General features: G+C 40.1%; 1 protein-coding gene across 2 annotated transcripts in view; it reads left to right on the top strand.

Moving 5' to 3' along the window:
• Positions 1-999: 999 nt before the first annotated feature.
• The window catches only part of wdr41 (WD repeat domain 41), a 21,125-nt gene continuing 2,521 nt past the window's right edge, over positions 1,000-19,603 (top strand). The window contains exons 1-13 of one of the 2 annotated variants that reach the window (XM_032539371.1): positions 1,000-1,010; positions 8,079-8,239; positions 8,355-8,425; positions 10,608-10,723; positions 11,565-11,613; positions 11,704-11,832; positions 11,951-12,013; positions 12,515-12,626; positions 12,746-12,808; positions 12,910-13,014; positions 13,345-13,529; positions 13,634-13,755; positions 19,446-19,531. In XM_032539371.1, coding sequence (XP_032395262.1) covers positions 8,378-8,425; positions 10,608-10,723; positions 11,565-11,613; positions 11,704-11,832; positions 11,951-12,013; positions 12,515-12,626; positions 12,746-12,808; positions 12,910-13,014; positions 13,345-13,529; positions 13,634-13,755; positions 19,446-19,531 — 1,078 coding nt within the window. In that variant the 5' untranslated portion in view covers positions 1,000-1,010; positions 8,079-8,239; positions 8,355-8,377. Of the gene's footprint in view, positions 1,011-8,016; positions 8,240-8,354; positions 8,426-10,607; positions 10,724-11,564; positions 11,614-11,703; positions 11,833-11,950; positions 12,014-12,514; positions 12,627-12,745; positions 12,809-12,909; positions 13,015-13,344; positions 13,530-13,633; positions 13,756-19,445; positions 19,532-19,603 lie in introns of those variants that run through there. The other variant, XM_032539370.1, reaches the window with a different exon arrangement.

The following is a 19,603-nucleotide window of genomic DNA, read 5'->3' as shown; positions in this document are numbered from 1 at the left end:
AGAGAGAGAGAGAGAGAGAGAGAGTTTGTGTGTGTCTGTATATCGACGTTGTGTTTCTGTCCACATGTTTATAATTTTGTAAGATTACATCATTTCTGAATGAAATTATGTGAATTTATAATCATGATCATGCATCAGGCAACTGTTTTTAGTAATCAAATTAATTACATGTCCACATTATTGTGACTTTTTTAACAAAATTCTGAAAATAGTTTGACATTTCATTTGCTTTCTTGACAGAACAAATATACAGAGCAAAAATAGAGTTTGAGCTTCAGATGTGCTGGTAGATTGGTACTTTTAGACAGAGCCAGGCCGTTTCTCCCCATTTCCATTCTTTATGCTAAGCTAAGCTTACCGGCTGCTGGCTCTAGCTTTATAATTAGCGTACAAACATTAGAATGCTTCTTATCTAACCCATGGCTAGACCTATAACCAATCAGAGCAATGGAATATGTGACATACTGTATGTTGAACTTTTGCCAAATCCCTCCAGGAAGGACGGCAAAAACAGCTTTTTAGATCGACAAATGACTTGGTCGCGGTTCTCTCTTCTTCTTCACCATCAATATCTTCTATAACAGACGCGATGGCGGAATCTCCACATCTCAGTTCTCCAGAGGCAGCCGTCTTCCTTGTTAACGAGTTCAACCCAAGCGATCTTTGATGACATGGTTGATTACGTTGCTGTTGATCGATCATCTGTCCATCATAGTTTAAAGCCCGCCCTGACAATGCCCTGATTGGTCCGAACAGCTCTGGTTTGAGCATGGCCGCTCCACAACGGATCAAGTCCAGACCAAACTTCCCGACCTCAAATGTTGTGGGGGGGGGGGGCTAGGTTCGGCTGGCATCCAGAATGTAGAACTAAAGGAGTCTGACTCAAAACAAGAGAAAGGTGATAAAATCCATAGTCCTTATTCTTTGCAAAAATACATCTGAAAGTTTAGCCGAAGCTAATATGAGGCTTCAGCAGTGATATTGGTCAAATCAAGTTGATATCTTCCATAGTTAAAAAATTTTTGCACCAAAATGCTTCTTTCGGGTACCATCTTTACACCTCAGCCCAGCATGAAACAGTGATAGAAAAATGTAGCGGAAATTTTATTCCAAAAAGACAAACTTTGGGTGATGCCCACTTAATTCGGCTAACTCAAAGCTTGTTATTGACTTTAGCTGAACCTGAGAATGCACTTTGCACAGAACGAGGACTGTGACGTTCTTACATTACAATTCAAGAATTTGCGATTACAGTACACCTGTCTAGCACAAATATAGGCCTATATTATATAATTTCATATATGTTGTACTTTACGTCTGATTTAATTTTTTTTTTTTAATATTCACTGAGAATTGTTGGTGGGAGCCAGAGATTTCCATTGCCAACAACTGCTTTTCTGTAATTGCTGTGAATATATGACAATGAATAATTTAAAACTTAATTTGGAGGAATTTAGGAAATGCTGTAGGCCTATTTCCATTTTCTTGCAGAGAGCTAGCTGAGAAGATTGATGCCACTCTTAATTATGATGTTAGAGCCAGCAGCCGGTTAGCTTATCTTAGCTTAGCTTAACTTAGTTTAGCATTAAGGGAATCTCTTCAGAGCCAGTTTGAAGAGTACGGACAAATAAAGCAACCAAACGCTATTTTATTGTATATACATGGGCGTGTAAGAATTGCTTTTAGAAAGACTTTATCCTTTAAGTAGCAGCTGTAACACAACATGATCCTGACCTGCTTGCCAAAGATCTCGTGTCCTTAAATCAACCAATGAGACAAAGAGAAATTAAGATAATGTTGGGTCACACATCCCATAATTTATTGATAGAGAAAAAAAATCTAATTTTTGTTTTTTTTGGTGGGTAGAGGTATGTAGGTGGGTTCATGTCTGGGCGTTATGAATCCAAATTCATGAGAAGTTTAATCTTATTTGACGGGCAGAGTCTAGGAGTGTCTTGGTGATTGTTATGCCAGATGGCGACGAGAAAATTCTATTTGAAGGTTTTATTAATTTTCGTTAAAACGGGGAGCTTCGCCGATGCTGTCTTTGCTCTCTCTGTGACGAGGCTGACTGACATCTCGCTGCTCCCTCCATTTGTCATTGTTTGAAAAGGTCTTAATTGTATTACATGCAAATGAAGAGATTTGATTTTTGCCCATTATCTATTCATAAGAGAAAATGAACAGAACATTAGTGGGTCACCAAATGAGGGGGGGGATCGGAGAGAGGAGGGAGAGGGAAGGAGGGGCGAGAGACAGACAGTGATGATCAGTTAGACAGAGAGGAAGATGATACAGAGTAAAAGAGAAGTGGCAGCTTTACATTACTGAGCTGTATAACTTTTAGGGTTGTACAAAAACAATCCTTCCATCCACATGTGTGTGTGTGTGTGTGTGTGTGTCTGTGTGTGTATGTAATAGGTCAGGGCTCATAATTAACCTATGATGACTGAAACACAGCAATTACAGTCATATGCATGTGACAAATCAAAGTGACAAGCTTGACTACACTCAGGCATCCTCCCTGGTCAACTTTAGACCATCACCCTCTGGATTATGTGCCATATATATTCTAATCAGATCCACATGCACTTGGTTTTAAAAAGGTCTTATGGCACCACACCGGTTTAAAAGATCAGTTATAAAAAATATTTCCCGTGGAAAGTTTTGGTGAAACTACTCTCTACTTAAGAAAAAGTCATTATGAATCTTTTGGTCTGTGGATAATCTAGAACTAGGTTCTCAAAGTGAGGTCTGGGGACCCCCAGGGGTCCTTGAAAGGGTTCCAGGGGGTCCCCAACAAAACGGGGACTACTTTATTTTCATTATAATGCCATCCATTATTAATCTCATCCATAACAATGACATACAGTATGGTGTGACTATTTTGCTCCTGGGTTTCATTCACGTTCTGTAATAAAACATCTAAAAGCAAAAATTCAATCAGGTAGGGGACCCTGGGACAAAGCCTTATCAGATGGGGGTCCATGGTCTAATTTGTGTCAGTTTATGGGTCCTCGATGTGAAAAGGTTTGAGAACCACTGCTCTAGAAAAACAGGGACAACGATTTAGGAAAGAGATGCTGCTGTCGTTTTTCATTTTTTGGGTGCCACCGAAAAAGAAGAAAGAAAAATCAATCCACCTTTATTGTTTCAAGGTAGAGGCAAACGTCTCAGAGACAGATGTTTCAAAACCTGCAAGTAAAATCTTAGCATGGCTAAGGTGGGAAGAGAGAAATGACCGACCGGTTAAAGGTTAAAGTTCAGACTTTTTCAAGTCCACAGTTTTCTTGAAACAAAGTGCTTGTCAGAACAGTGTCTTTCCATCATCGGGATCAAGGAGTGTGTCTGTGTCTGAAAGATTTTTAATACTTTCCGAAACCAATGATCCGAAAAACACGACTACTTAACAGAAATTAAGAAGGTGGATTCCTTTCATAAAAAAAATACTTTTAATTCTTTACACACTTACTTTCATCTCACTGCGCGAGACCAAATCACACCATGAATGGATCTGAGAGACACTCTCAGAAAATTAGCATTTCTTATCCTCACTTGCAAGATCACTGCATCTCACCAGCTCTATGATGGGTTTGGCGCCCCAACTTCAAGTGCGTCCATTCTGAAGAAGTATGTACATTTTGGCCTTCTGACATATAGATAGATAGATAGATAGATAGATAGATAGATAGATAGATAGATAGATAGATAGATAGATAGATAGATAGCCTTTATTATTAGACTCATGGTTCATAGTCCATGTAGTCAGACAACATGTCAGATGAGCTTGTTCAGACTGTTTTCTTTCCCTGAATGTGTTTCCTTGCTCCAAAGAGGTTGTACTGAAAAGGCTGTCCCTGTGAAATTGTGCAACTCAGACTGCAGATGAGTCGTGGTTCCTACATCTCGTGCATCATGGCCAGTTTCATAGTTTAGTCATCTGTGCCCAAAGAGCTCTATTGTCTACAAGTCCCTTCACTTCCATGGAAAACTGTAAACATTCAATAATAAACTAAATGTGTATTAATCCCCAACAGTCTCCAACAAAATCTTCATTCCGGTTGAGTAAGGTTTACTAAAAATTACAGTGCCTAGCTGCTTTAGAATTTACTTTTAGGCTTAAATTTCTTTTTTTATTTTAGACCTGTTTTTGTACATTTCGGTGAAATAAAGAGACATGGCTTGTGTCTCGACCACAAGCTTGGCGGTTTGATCTCAAGCTCCTCGAGCCACATGTCAAAGTGTCCCCGAGCAAGACACTGAACCCTAAGTTCCTCCCTGAATGCTGTATAACTAGCTGTCCACTGCTCCTATAACTTAGGATGGGTCAATGGAGTATTTAAATTTCACCACACTGTGTGTATGTGATGAATTAAGACTAAAATGTTGTTTTTGAGATAAGATAAGATAAGAAAACCTTTATTTGTCCCACAGTGGGGAAATTGCGATTTGCAACAGCAAAGACAAGAGCAAAGATAGATGAGTGTACAAGTAGCATGAACAAGTGTCAGACACAGAAAAAAAATACTGTACATTAAATAAGACTAAAATAGATTATGCCTTGTGCAGTCTCCTGCGGCATAAATAAATACTGGTAGCATAAAAATATTGGAGAAGGTCAATGCACACAAGTCAGACATAGCAAACTGTGTTATACAATAATTGCACATGAATTAGTAAAATTGCAATTATGAGAAAGTGTAGTTTACTTATGGGGAAATTGTGGAAATGTTGTTACATAAAAGAGTCATATATTTTGTAATAAATAGCAGGAATTATGGCTGAATCATTAGCTGTGGACTTATTGAGTTCCTTTCCTGCGTGTTGAGGTCTGAGTGCAGATCCCATGTGAGGCAGAGGCCACGCCAGCCAAAGCAGAACACAGTGAAAGCCTGATGAAGAGGGACAGTGAAGTGTGTTGGTCAAGAATGAGACTCTCTCTTCTACAAGACCCCTCCATACAGCGAGGGAGGGAGCCCATTATCGAATACCTTTGTTGGCCCATTGTTAAATTACAGCTTAATTCCTTTTCCATCATCATAACCATTTGTTTTCCTTACAGGGTGTAGATGGGGGGAACAGGCGCTGTAGCTGAAGAAGAGGGAGCAGGCAGACCTTTTTGCTCTGCTCTGACTCTGGTCTTCAATGCTGGGAGTGTTTTGGTGGACATCGCATCATGACTTCACCTCTCAGCTGATTCCTGCCATTGGTCATATTTGACACCTTGTCTACACCAGGCCGAGGCCGCTGCACTCAGGGACCACTCACTTTTCCCTCCCATGTCTTCCCAGTGAACTCCCAAATCTCTACCGTACCTCGCTGGCTGTGCTAATCTGTTTACCTCTTCTCTCTTCTTCACTCTATAATTTTACTTTCCCATTTCATTTCCTGGCACCATCCTGGCCATATAGCATTCATTATGTGCTTATTTTTTAGCCATATAGCGGCAATGTTGATCTGTTAATGGGTCGGTTAGTTCAACACTTTGGTCCTGAACTACTTCAACAACTGTTGGATTACAACTAAATTTGGATTATGAATCCTATTGACTTTGGTGATTCCCTGACTTTTCCTTTAGCACAATAACAGGTCATGTTCTTCACTTATTCTGGGACATATTTTAACATCAACTGGATAAATTGGCTTCATCATTGTACAGATTAGTTACCAGATGATGTATCCTTATCGTTGATGCTCTGACTTTTCCTCTGGAGCCAGGTTCACATTTATGGTTTTGAGTGGGGTGACAGTGTCTTTTTGTTGATTGATTGGTCCACCATTTTGGTCCAGACTGAAATTTCTCAACAACTATCACATGAATTGTCGTGATATTTTGTACAGACATTCATTGTGCCCATAGGATGACTCCTGATGACTTCAGTGATCCCCTGACCTTTCCTCTAGCGCCACCATGAGGTTCACATTTTTGGGCTGTTGAATGGATTGACATGACATTTGGTACAGACATGCATGCCCCACCTTAGGATGAATGGTAGTAACTCTGATTCTCTGACTTTTCGTGTAACACTATCAGTGTCCAATACTTTGATTTAAGACCAAATGCCTGCAAAACTAGTGGCATACCCATCAGCCTCAGCTGTACTTTGTGTTTAGTGCTAAGTAGTGAGTATTACTTTGACGTTAAACTAAGAACATGGAACATCCTTAATGTCAGCATGTTTGCCATCTTTTTATGATCCTGCTGACATTAGAGCTATTTAGCTCAAATCACCACTGTGCCTGAGTACAGCCACACAGAGCTGCTAGCATGGCTGTGGTCTTGTTGTACCTGGATCACATTCTTAAACATGTTTTGCATTCATTATATACTGACAGGAAACACTTCTCTACATATTTGACCTATTCATCCACATATCTGACAGATAGTTAAACAAACAGAGCGTCACCCATCCCCAAATCTAAAACCCATTCACTCTATCTCAACCAATCCCTCTCCCTAACACTCCTCCTCTCTCTAGCTGCCCTTGAGCTTTTCTATTACCGCATGGAAAGCACCTCGCAGCCCCTGACAAGCGCGGCGGATCGACACTAAATCAGAAATCAGTGCCAGCCGCAGATCTGAGCCACCATGAAGGTCACAGGCCCTACACTGCGTGTTGTCTCAATTCAGGGGAGCAGGAGTAGACACAGCTAGGGTGATGTGTGACTGTGTGTGTAGGGTTTGTGTGTGCATCTGTGAGTTAATAGGGGAGCCACCGAAAAGAAGAGAAGGAGAATGTAGGAGAAAGATATAGAGGGAGAGCAGGTCAACATCAATGCAGAAGTCATGGGGTGGAGGAGAGAAATGAGGGGAAGTAAGGCAAACTGTAGGCATAGTGTTTAACTCATGGATGAGAATCAATGAAATGGGTTGATTTAGTCTTTTAGGAATGATACATATAACTTAGAAAACGCAAAGGGTAACATTTGGTAAAAATAGGCCTACTTGTTTTTTCCTAGCTATGAGAAGTTGGAACCTTCCTCTGATCTCATGGGATTGTTACACACTGCCATCTAGTAGTAGAAAGGAGAATGACACAATGTTTTAATCTTGTTGGATGTTTGAGTTTCACTGTGCAGAATGGTGTATATGCAGAATTTGACACTAGAATACTTTTTTTTTTGCACTTCCTTTAAATCTGTGTACATCCAAGCAGGAGTTTAACTAGTACGGAAGCCAATTGTGGTCCAATTATTATGCAGCTCACACACATGTGATGTGTATACCTGAAACCTTCAGTGCATATAGACAGATAATATATATTTGGGTGTGTTGAAAAATTGGGAGATAGTTTTTGTACTAATAGGCCTATGGGTGTCCCCCCGACTTCAGGTTAAATACATTTACTTGTTCTCTCATCTTAGTATTATAATTGAGATCAACAGGGAACTGAGTTGTGTAGATTTAGTTTGACACACAATGACCGTCAACACAATCACTGAAACCAAATGTCATTTTCAATTTGTCAGGTTATTTATTTATTATTTCTCCCACAGCTTATGTGTACATCTGGTCATTCAAAACTTTTAACTTTTAATGTAACTTAAATAAATCCTTATTATAATTTTGGTTTTGCCTAATTACACCGATAAAGCAGAAGACCACAGGTGTGTCCTGGGGAAACTTTTAGGGTTTTTGTCAAAACTGGCAACACTGTTTGTATATACATATATTTATGTTTTTTCAATGATGGTAAAGCAGTAGGCTAGATGTATTTTCAATACTTTTAGAGTACTTTTAGAGGAGGTGATTTGCCCTTTTTTGTGGAAAAAACGATATCATATTCAAAACAAAGGTCCTATTTTTATATCAGGGTGGAGAGAAAGCTTGATAAATTAATAAAACACAACACAAGTAAATGCAGTTGGACTTTATAAAACTGCACAGGAACAACTTTAAAATAAGCTGTTAAACCAGTGACTGTATCATTGTTTTTTTTATTTTTTTAATTCAGCTGTTTTACTCACTTCCCAGTATATTTTGGGCTGAATGACTTTTGTCCAACCAACTCAAAGCTTCCGTAGTTTGAGTCACATGAATGGTTTGTTGTTGTCGTGACAGAATAACATGCAGCTAGCTTAATTTCCTGTATTAACGTTAGTTTTTGGTGACGTTATCCGGTCAACAAAACGCAGTGGTGTTACATCTCTAGCTAAGTCCTCTCGAAAGTGTGATAAAAAAGGACAATAATTGATCAAGCGGAAGCGTCTCGGCTTTCTCTGTTTACGCGAATGAGTGGTGAGATAATGTAACGTTAGCTTGTTTGCTGCGCTTGTGGTTAGCTACTCTTCCAGATTTGTTTTGGCTCATATTTAGATAAATATGCACAGTGGCTTCTTTCGGTTTCCTTCAGCTGACGTTAACCGATAAAACACGATGCTTCGGTGGATTCTCGGTGGTCGAGAAGCTCAGGGTTCAGCGGAGGTAAGATGTAACGGTAGCTAACGTTACCTCAGTTAAGCTAACATTTAAGGCTAACGTTAGCTGTTAACGAGCTTGTCATTTTGATAACCTCTATGTTTTCCCATGGTATATCCATATTGTATCTATGTAATATTATTTGGGCAAATACATCTCTTTGAAAGACTGTCGACCTTTGGTGGAAAGTAACTAAGTACATTTACGCATGTACTTATACTTGAGGTACTTGTAACGCTACTTTACTTGAGTATTTTACATTTTTTATGATGCAACTTCACCGCATTCGAGGGAAACAAGACAGGTGCAGTTAATTTGCAGATGGAGATTTTAAAAACCTATATTAGAGAGTATATGGAAATATGAGATATTGTTTAACAGTAAATCAAATAGTAAAATGAGCTCTACTGCAGCTGGCTACAACATGAAAATGCTGCTTACATTATTGCATAGTTTTCTTTTATTTTTATGCTTAGAATACACTTTGCTGATAACACTTGTGACTTACTGAAGTAAGATTTGAAAAAGCAGGACTTTTACTTGTAAAAGAGTATGTGAGGTTAGGGCTTAGGGATTTAAGGAAACAAAAATCGATTTTTCTGCCAGATATGATTTTGCAAAAATATATATATATTTTAAAAGTTGAACTAAAGTTCAATATTGTCTGTGTAACAGATACAACATGTCATGGAACATTATAAAATGATAACCATGAAAACTGCATTATGTCAATGAATTTCCCTCACAGAAAAAATGAAGTACTTTTGATTTTTATCATTATGCATTATGAATTTCCAGCGTGATATCACCGGCGTTCCAAGTGATACAGAATGCAACGTTATTCCAGCATTTAACCGATAAAAAAAACAGTATAATGATGATAATAAAATAAATAATGTTGAACCAAATGTTACACCAAACATTCAACTAAATATTAGATTAATTGCGGCCTTCACGATTAGCCAATCGCGTTCTTTCAAATTGCGATTTCCATTTGAAAACGATTAATCGTTCAGCCCTAAGTGAGACGTCTGAATACTTCTTCCACCGCTGTTTTCAACTTTTTAAATTCTAAAAAGGCCTTTGTCCCCCTGGTCAGAAAACAATGTTTGTCTTATCAATATTTATCAGATAAATATATTTCTCTCTCCCATCATCTTTCAGCAACATCTTAAAATTTAATTTTCAAATTTGTTCTGATAATACCAGACAAGTTGACCATCTCCATCTTCCTTTTCACAAAACAAAACAAAACAATCTATGTACTCAGGGTTCAAAATTAGCACCGTCCGCCAACCAAATGCTGATAAAAATGTGTGTGACCGGTAGTGGCTTCACTTTGCTCTTGAGTGGCTGGTTACATTTGAACATTCACTAGCCGTTTGGATGGACGAAAAAGTGGATTTTTAACCCTGCATGTACTCGTACGTACATGTAGATGTTATCAAGAGCTTGCCTCGGGGAAAAAATGTTCCTTACATTTAAATCATGATGTCTTAATAGTTTCTGATTTTTTTTCCTATCATTACTTTTATTTATGTATTTTGTTCTTGTGTGTTAGTGAACTATTCTGTTCTTTTGCACTTTATATACAGGTAAGATGTTTAGTCCTGTCGTTCTCAACCTTTTTAAAGGTCATAATATAAATCTGAAGAGTCATGAGATTATTAATCCGGTTGGAAAGAATAAAAAACAAAGGGCTGCTATGCACAGCCCTATTTATTAAGCAGAATCCTTGTTTCCTTGTTGTGTATTGGATAGTTTGACCTCTTTAGGCTTTGAAAATAAAATCCTCTAAAGAGTTGAGAGGGGAAAGTGTTAACAGCTCACAAACCAAAAAGGCTGGGGACCACAGCTCTCATCTTTAACAATGCACTGAATATAACAAGTGTATCATATTGTTGAAACGTAAATGTTAATCTGAAAAGTAATCATAGCTGTCGTATAAGGGTTGTGCAGTAAAACACACACTATTTCCCTCTGACATGTAGTGGAGCAGAAGCATAAAGTAGCAGGGAATGGAAATAATTAAACTACAAATCCCTTAGGATTGCACTAAGTATAATACTTGAGCAAATGTACTTTCCACCACTATCTGTCCCTGCTCTGCACTCTTTCAGCCGGAGTCCACTGTCTACCTCTGCACCTCAGCCTGTTTGTCTCACTACTTTCCCTCTTATGTCTGCAGAAAAGCTCTGTGTTGTGCATCGGAGAGGAACAGCCCAAAAACTGGTTCACTGAGCTGCAGGTGCTGAAAGGACATTTTGACATTGTTCGATTTCTGGTGCAGATTGATGACTTCAGGTAAGCAGACCACAACCTCCACCCCCCGTCCTTTTTTCCTTTCTCTTTCTAACCTCTCTCCTCTCTACCCTTGGCTGGCCTCTATCCCTGTGTGATTGACAGTAGATCCTCACCTACAGAAAACTTACAGAGCATGACAAGAGCCCAATCATCACCACCATGTGATTGTGTGTGTACACAGTACAGTACAACCAAAGCCTTTAATGCTGTCCACACACACACACACACACACACACACACACACACACACACACACACACACACACATATAAAGGTTTTGCACCTGCTCTCCGCTTTGGCATGGTAGGGTGGGCCTGCATAAGTGTTCAGATTGGGATTTATAACAGAAGTGTTTGTGTGTGTGTGTGTGTGTGTGTGTGTGTGTGCGTGTGCGTGTGCTTCACGCCTGGTCTCCTCCAGTAATAACCCCCTCCTCTGGGTCTTGTCCTCTCTGCACACAGGTCCACAGTCAGGGGCAAAGGCCAGAAAATTCTCTCCAGATTGCTTTTGAAGTCTGAAAATATATCCTTGACAGTTCCTCTCTTCTCACTTTATCTCTCTTTTTTTATCCGGTCATCCTGTCTGTTGATTTTGGGAACAGGTAGTGTGGATGGTTCAGGGTCAGAAGGCAAGTGAAGGTGGAAACAGATGAACAGATGTTTCTTTTTTTTTTTTTAAGATTTCTTGGGTGGTGATGGACCTACGGGAAATGATTCCTCCCACAGATAGAGATTAACTTGGTGTGTTTGACTGCGTCTAAGATGCGTCTGCCAAGTATATTGAAGTATTTGTGAGTCTACTTGCAAAAAACAACTCATACCTTCTCACCTTTGATTTCCAGATGTGCGTCAGCAGGTGATGATGGCCTTGTTTTAGTGTGGAATGTTGAGGTAATATGCTGCAAGTTGATTATTTCAGTGTATTGTGAAATTGCACACAACACAGTGGCGCTAATTGTTTTCTTTCCTTCTGACTGTTAGACCGGGGAGAGGCTGCAGGAGCTGAGGGGCCATTCCCAGCAAATAACAGCCATAACCACCTTCACCTGTAATAATGGACTCACATCGCACACCTCGCTCATCACAGCCTCCTCAGACCGAAGTCTCAGTGTATCCTCATCTATACTACACAGCAAAGACGCCTACATTCAAACACGCACTAAAATCATTCCAATGTTATTGTTGTGTTTGTAATTCAAACTGGATTTCCCTTAAACTGATTTGTCAGCTGTGGGACCCTGATACAGGCAACAGGGTTCAGACCATTTCAGATCTTCAGTCTCCTGTAAAGGTAATTCATAAGCCTCTTATGGACATTTACCTTGTTGCATAAATGTAATGCCAATTTGCACGTGGGTTTAATGTCTGAATAAATCCCTTTCACGTCAAAGTCACAATGCCAATGTTGTTAGGTCAGATCTAATAACATTTCCATAATGCTTCCAGCACAACACAAGCACGAGGTAACACATAAACATCATCACAAAATTAATCAACAACTATTATCACGATCAATTAAAACGTTTCCGGTCTTTTTTTAGGCAAAAACCGTGAAAAACGCTACACATTTGCAGGTTACAGCTTCTCAAATGTAACGAGGTACTGCTTCTCTTGGTCATATATAATAGGAACTGAATACCTTTTTAGATTTCGGACTTTTGGTCAGACAAAACAAGACATCTGAAGTTGCCTCTTTGGTATCTGCAAAGTTGTGATTAGGACTGCATAGATGTGCGTGCGCGCGAGAGATTACACAGCACATGTATCTCGTACGTCTTTGTGTCTCTCGCAGTGTTTGCTGGTGCTGGAGCGGCTGTGTGTTTGGGTCTCCGGCGGGGAAGAACTGTGTGTGTGGAACAAAGACTTTCAGCTGCAGTGTCACAGACAGAACCACAGCGACACTGGTCAGGAGAAACAAAAGAAAACATATCTGTCACAATAAACCTCAGGTTGATTGTTGCACTGACTATGCTCAAACCTGACATTGCGTTTTGCACACAATTGTTTTTTTTTTTTTTTGCAGGAATAACTGCTCTGATAGAACTGCCCAAGAACTGCATAGCAGCTGCTATGGATAAAGAAATTGGTATGAGAGGGGTTTTGATGACAAGAATGTTCATTACGTGCCAATAGATCCAAACTTAATGGCTTTAAAGAATGTTGACCATTATATTTTCTTCTTTGCAGTGATTTATAGGCTGACATACTCCACTGATTCCTCCCTGTCAGTGGCTGAGATCCGCTGTCTGTCCGACCACCAGGACAGGATTCGAGCTCTCATCAACGTCAGTGGTCAGTCTGTCAGGAAAGTCTGACTTATCTTTGGAAAAAGAGTGGTTTCATTCAGTTTTTGAGCTATTGTTTATTTTTTTTAAATTATTTAAATTATTTATTAAGGGCAGGTTCACTGTGAGGCAGCCTCTCTTTGGCAGGAACGCCCTGGTCTCATTCACACAGTTCCACATTCATACCTGAATTTCCCCACCCAGATTTTATCCTGTTGGTCTGGGGATTGAACCGATGGCCTCCCGTCACAAGCTTGCATCTCTAACCTTTAGGCCACCAATGAGATATCGAGAAATTACATTGGTTCATATGACTTTAGCTCTGTGTCTTCCTCAGACGGGCTCTTTGCCAGCGGTTCCCATGCGGGCGAGTTGATCTTATGGGATGCGATTGATTGGAACATCATGGCCTATGAGCACATCCTATGGGAGGAGTCACAAGCTTGCACCCAGGCCGAAATACGCTTGTCTGCTCCCAAACCCAGTGAGATGTCAATTCAACATCTGACCACCAATGGAACGGTGAGGAAGATAGCATGAGTGGATGCACCTATTGGGTATCATGTAAAATTGTTATGTTGTTTTGTTATTGTAATCCATAACTGTATTTTGTGTGTGCTTTGTAGCTCATCCTTGCAGCTGTGGGCAGCGGTCTGTATGTGTACAGCGTTCTGACCAAGACCGTGGTGGCCTACAGGAAGGTGGCCCATGACTCCAATGTCTTACACAGCATGCTGTTATCTGACAGGTACAATATCAGTTCCTCTCTCTTACAGGCATTTTCCACTGGGCGTGTCACTGCTGCGTTCCGGCTGTGTTCTTTTTTTCTTTTTTCGTCACGCGCCAAACCACACCGGGAGCATCTTAGAAGCGGAGCGTCTTGCGTCCCGACTCACAGATTTTATTGTCTGTCTTTACAAGTACTTTGCAGAACAAATACGTGTTTATTAAACTAGTGTCTACCTTCCACTCCAAGGACTCCTGTAATTTAACTCCATGTCTTCTCCTTTCTGGCGTTCTCTTGATAAAAAAGATCTGTGATGTATTATATTTTCCACTTTCTAGGTGAATGTCACATTGTCCGTGGTGTTGTGGAGACGCGTACGCGACACCTGGGGAGGGGTGTTTTGACTGGCTGTCCAGATGGCCCTCGGCTCGCCTATCTTTAGCTGAGTGGTGCCCCACTTCACGCACGCTTCTGGCAAGTCAAGCATTGACTTGAATGCCCGCGGGGCCCGCAACGCCTCCGGATCACAGCAGTCTTTTCTTTGAATTAATATTTTATTTGCAACCGTATGCTACTATTAATGATCTCCTCTTAGAGCGTTAGTAAGAACAGATTTCTCCATGGATGCATTTTAAAACCTTGGACATCTTTGTTTACATTGTAAAATGATGACAAAAGTCTAGGCTAGTGGTTCCTTACCTTTTTTGCTATTGACGCCTTTAAACAAAACAATCTCAACTTGGGACCCCTTGTCCTCAGTTGCATATCTCTACCCAGCTGTGATCAGCAGGTTTGGATTCCTTCAGTGATGCACAGAACTCCTGTTAAATGTGGTTAAAGGGGTGATAGAATGGTTGTATAGAGTATATCACGCTGTTCTTTGAGGTCTCCTGATAGGGTATGTACATTTGTGGGCTAAAAATGTTGTTTTAGCTGTTCTTTGGCCCTCACACCACCCTGCTAAATTGACCTGGCTTGAACGAGCTTTCTTGCCTATATGGTCTGCTCATGATATTTAAATAACCTGCGCGCTGATTGGTTGGTGTGCAACGAGCTTTGCTGCGCACACACCATGACTAAAACATCCAAGGTGGCGATAGCATGTTTCCGTTCTGTTTGAGCCTGAATCAGAGGAAGGTCTGACATCGAGAGCAACCTGCCAGTAAATTGGAAATGACTTCTTCAGACTGGTAAGTTTTGTCATTTAGCATTACTTGCTTTTTCAACATTAGGTTTGTTGTCACACTGGGTAATACTCCCACTTCAGTGTTGTAGCCAGAATAACTTGTATTAGCCTTGTTTTTAGTTTGTAAGCAACATAACTATTAATTTGCACATGGACAAATATTTTACAACTTTACCCTCGCAATTTCAGTCAAGATGTCCAGTTGGCAGAAAAGTTAGTGGCCAGTTCATAGAGCTGCTCTCAACGAAAGTCTCTTAGTCACATGTACATTTGTTACCGTATACTCTCCTGCTGAATAGTGATTGATTGTGATTATGAGTTACGTACATTCTTTACCACCCAGAAGTAATGTTATCTTACAACAGGACGTCCATTTAGCTGGCGGAGCCTTTTTCTGTTCAGTTTGGTATGCTACGTCTAATGTTATCTTGGAACTACTATCTGCAGATTAGATCATCTGACTATGAGATTATTACCTTCTTAACATGTAGTAATCTAATTTAGTATCTTACCTGGCAGGTGTTTCTTGTGGAAACTGTGCACACATGCCCCAGAGAGAGAAAATATGTTGCCAATAAATACCTCAGTTAATAAACTAAGATACATTAACTCAGCTACTTTATGCTTTCTGCTCTTCAACATTTGAAATAACAACAGGCTCATTATGTTTGTTTTTACAGGTCAGAAGATAAGAATGACCTAGATTCCTGAGGAGATAACCTGTAGGCTCACCATCCTGGCCTTCATCCGTGCCTCAATTATATTCTTTGCAAATGCAATGAATATTTACAGAGTTGACCAGGCCATTGAGAATCAGATGGATGGAAAGGTGAAGCCAATTTGATACCACTGTTAGCAGTTCAAGTATCTAAATAAAATGTTTATAACAATACGCATTGATTATTGATTCAGCATTATTACAAAAACCCAGTATTATCAAGACAACAAAATTACTTTATTTTGTTTCAAAACAATCATCATTACTCTTAAATCTAAAAAATGTGATGTCCACTACACCCTGTTCTCTTTGTAGGCAATGCAGCACAGGGCATAGGACTTTTGTGAGCTGGTGCTGGGTTTTCTTGGTAAAGTGTCCGTGCCGTGACCCCTCTTGTGTCGTGCAGCGTGGAGGAGTTTCTGGATGTTTCAGGGCATATGTCGGGTTGGTGTCCCTGCCGAGCTGAGCACACACGGTCCGGGGCACAGGACTGCTTCCAGATAAGGAAGGGTCGTGGATTCCCTCAAACACCAGTCGCATCAGGTCTAGACATGCCTGTTGTGTGTGAAAAGTCATTTTAGCCCTATATCATTGCACATTCAGATTTGTTGTTGTTGCAGTGTGAAAGTTATTTTGAGTGCCGATAAGATGCAATTTAGTATTTTTTGTTTGTAATAAAAAAAATATTTAAACTTACAAACTTTTGTCTCTGTCTTCACTTCTTTGACGGTGTAACCTCCCCTGTTGGCCTTTGGGAACAGACGTCTGTACATTAGTTTCCCCTTGGCTGTCTTCCGTTGTGGCTGCAAGATACAATCAAACAAAAACATAAATATTGTAACATAACTGTATTACCTTTTACACACACCAAGCAAAATACTCCAGTTGACTCATAGCAAAAGCAGTTGCTAAACCTCTAAGCGGTGCCAAAGCAGAGCTCTAACCAGTGTTGTCAAGTGTCTTACAGTGGGAGCAGCTTAAATCTGAAATGATTTACATTTATATGGCCGCCATAGGCTTGATGTCCCTAGACCATGTTTGTGTCTCACTCCTTCACTGAACAAAACCAGTTTCTGCAGACAATTTGTCCCCCATTCACATTTGCCTTTTCTAAAGACTTGTTTTGTTGTGACAAAGTTCATAGGGCGTGTAAATACCTGCAAAGGCATCGTCAACACACAATCTAGCATTCAGTCATACCTGTTGTATACAACACATTCCTGCCTATTGTCCAAATTATTTTCACCAGCCCCCCCCCCCCCCCACAAAAAGAATGCAATTGATTGAGATCACCATCGATATATCCAGATGAATAGTTCTATCCTACTTTAAATATTCACTAATGTGTTGGTAATGGCTCACATTTTGATAAAAGTCACTCACTCATCATGAACATTAGATAACACTGCTCTGCTACATGCTACCCAGTCACAATGCTACACAAACACTATAAGACGTCTGGTTTGTAAGAATAATTAGAAAGGTACCTGTATGTATGTGCGGTCTTGATGTCTTTTGAGACAGTTGTCCCCCGAGATGACCACTCGGAGCATCTGTTTGGCAAGCTGCATCTTGCTTGTGACATAGCGTTGCTCTGAAATAAAAAAACTGCAACATCATACATGCAGCTATATACACACTGTTTCACGAGATGTGACTAGATATCATATGTATAACGTTTCCAGTCTGTTGTCGACAAACGGGATAACAGAGTCTACTAGCTATCGAGTAACGTTACAGCTAGCGCTAGCTAGCAACCAACGATCATGATTCTACTCAGCTGCAGTTAGCTTTCTTGCTGAAATACAATAAAAATGAACCTGACAAAGTGGACAAACATGCATGGTGAACTATAGTGGAGCTACATGAACACACGGGTATTTTATTCGAATGGAACAGTTAGGAAAATGAAACGTTAGCCCCTTTGCCATTACAGTTATCAACACACATTCAGCCTATGCTAGCTCACGATACCTTAGCATTGCCAATGTTACTGTTAATGACGAAATCCTACTTACGCTGTTGTTGGGATGACAGACAGTCGGAACAGCACAGCAGCTTAGCAAATCCTGCTTTAAATTGTCCAAAGTTTTGAAAACTGTCTTTGTGTGAAAACGTTCCCTGGATCTCCTTAAACAGCAGCCGAGCCCGTCAAGTGGTTGCTTCCTTGGGAAGCTATGAGAAGTGTCACCGTTTCCTTGTACAGCCTGGAACTCTGCATTTACGACCCTGGTTCATGTCATTATCCTGGGAAATTTCCAACTTTCTTCTTAGTAATCCCGTCAGAGTACACAAGCAGCGTTCTCAGTCGGACATCTAACTGAGCTAACGCTGCTCCATTAGGAGCTGGTCTCAGGTCAGGCCTGTGTGTAGATGTTGGGGCTGGACCGTTTCTCCTATAACGTAATGGGCGTGACAAAGCTAATGGTTCTGAGATCCTGACGTCATCTTTTGGCTGGTTGAGATTCGCCCTTTTTCAGCGGCAGATTCAAATGTGGAGTTTCAGAGGAAGGTCAGGTCAATGGGATTTAAAGCTTCTTTTTATGTCCTATTTACCCCCCAAACTGTCCGGTATTCCATATACAGTGTAAAATCGGTTTTGCATTCTATCACCCCTTTAAAGATCTTCACAATACCGCTAATTGTTGTTTTTATATTATGATCTTCTAACTCAAAAGCTGAGTACTTTTAGTATTTAGATTATGCTATCTGGATCATGGTGCACCTGTCAAAAATAGAAGTCATGTTTTTTTGTTTTTTTTACCAAAACAAACCTGACGTAGCCCTGTACAATATTAATCATCAGTTTTTATGTACAAAAAAAAGAAAATAACTAACATTACAATCAGTTACTAATTTAAAGCCATAGTGCGTAGTTTCTGTTGCCCCAATAAGGAATTTTAAGTAATGACAACAAAACTGTCGGCGCGTCCTTATGATACATTATCTGCACTTCAGTTTCTGTACGGGAAAGTCGCTGGACGACACAATCTTCTGAACATAGTCATACTGAGTATGAAGAGAGTTGCGTGGAGCTGATAGTCTTAATTAGCTTTGTAGCAACTTATTTGGCAATGGCTTGAATATTAACTTGTTCATTAATATTAAAAAACTATACAATAAAGCTTTGATTGGTTTATGTTGGTGTCTTGCACCAAATAGTGTTCATCTTTTCCAGGCTTACAGGACACTAGACGGCAACAACAAACAAAAAGACATCAAATGGCAAATCATAACACGTAGTTCCGTAAATTGAAAAATAGTTTATTTTTTAAGATTACATTTATGTAATGAAAGTTTTCCATTATGAAGGATACAGTGCTTGCAGTCTCAGCCAGCATGCCTTGTCTATAAACCCTAACAAAATAAATTAAAAAATGCTTTCTGAAAACAAATCTTGACTGAATTTGAACCGAATTTTATTTAAAAATAAAAGGAAGCTTGAGGTCACTAATATGTTGCAAGGAAACACAAAATCAAGTAGTTCCTCATCAAGATCACAAAAAATATAAACCCTTCTCTTCAGGAAAGCCTTTACATGTGCCCGTCTCAACCGTCCCCGGAACCTCTGTTGTTTCTGTGAAAAATATTGAATATACGTTTTAATCATTAATTTCAATGTCATTCTCAGCATTGGTTCATTCCAAATATCCTGAATGTCTACAGACATAACAAGCATAATGAGTCCTGCATAAGCATGTGTGTCCTGGTCAATTCTCTTCTTAGACATGTGTTGAATACACACATTAAGACGGCTTGTGATTTATGCTGCCGGTAGACTGATGTGTGACACGGGTTCTGTTTCAGCGAGCTGATGTCCTGCTCTGAAGATGGCAGTGTGAGGATGTGGGAGATCCAAGACCTGCCTTTGCCTGCTGAGCCAGCCTCTCCAGGTCTCTCTCTCTCTCTCACTCTCTCACTCACTCACTCACTCACACACACACACACACACACACACACACACA

Source organism: Etheostoma spectabile, chromosome 16 (genome assembly GCF_008692095.1).
Source record: "Etheostoma spectabile isolate EspeVRDwgs_2016 chromosome 16, UIUC_Espe_1.0, whole genome shotgun sequence".
Taxonomy (NCBI): domain Eukaryota; kingdom Metazoa; phylum Chordata; class Actinopteri; order Perciformes; family Percidae; genus Etheostoma; species Etheostoma spectabile.
Note: the sequence above shows the minus strand (reverse complement) of the source record. Positions and strands in the feature narration are given on the sequence as shown.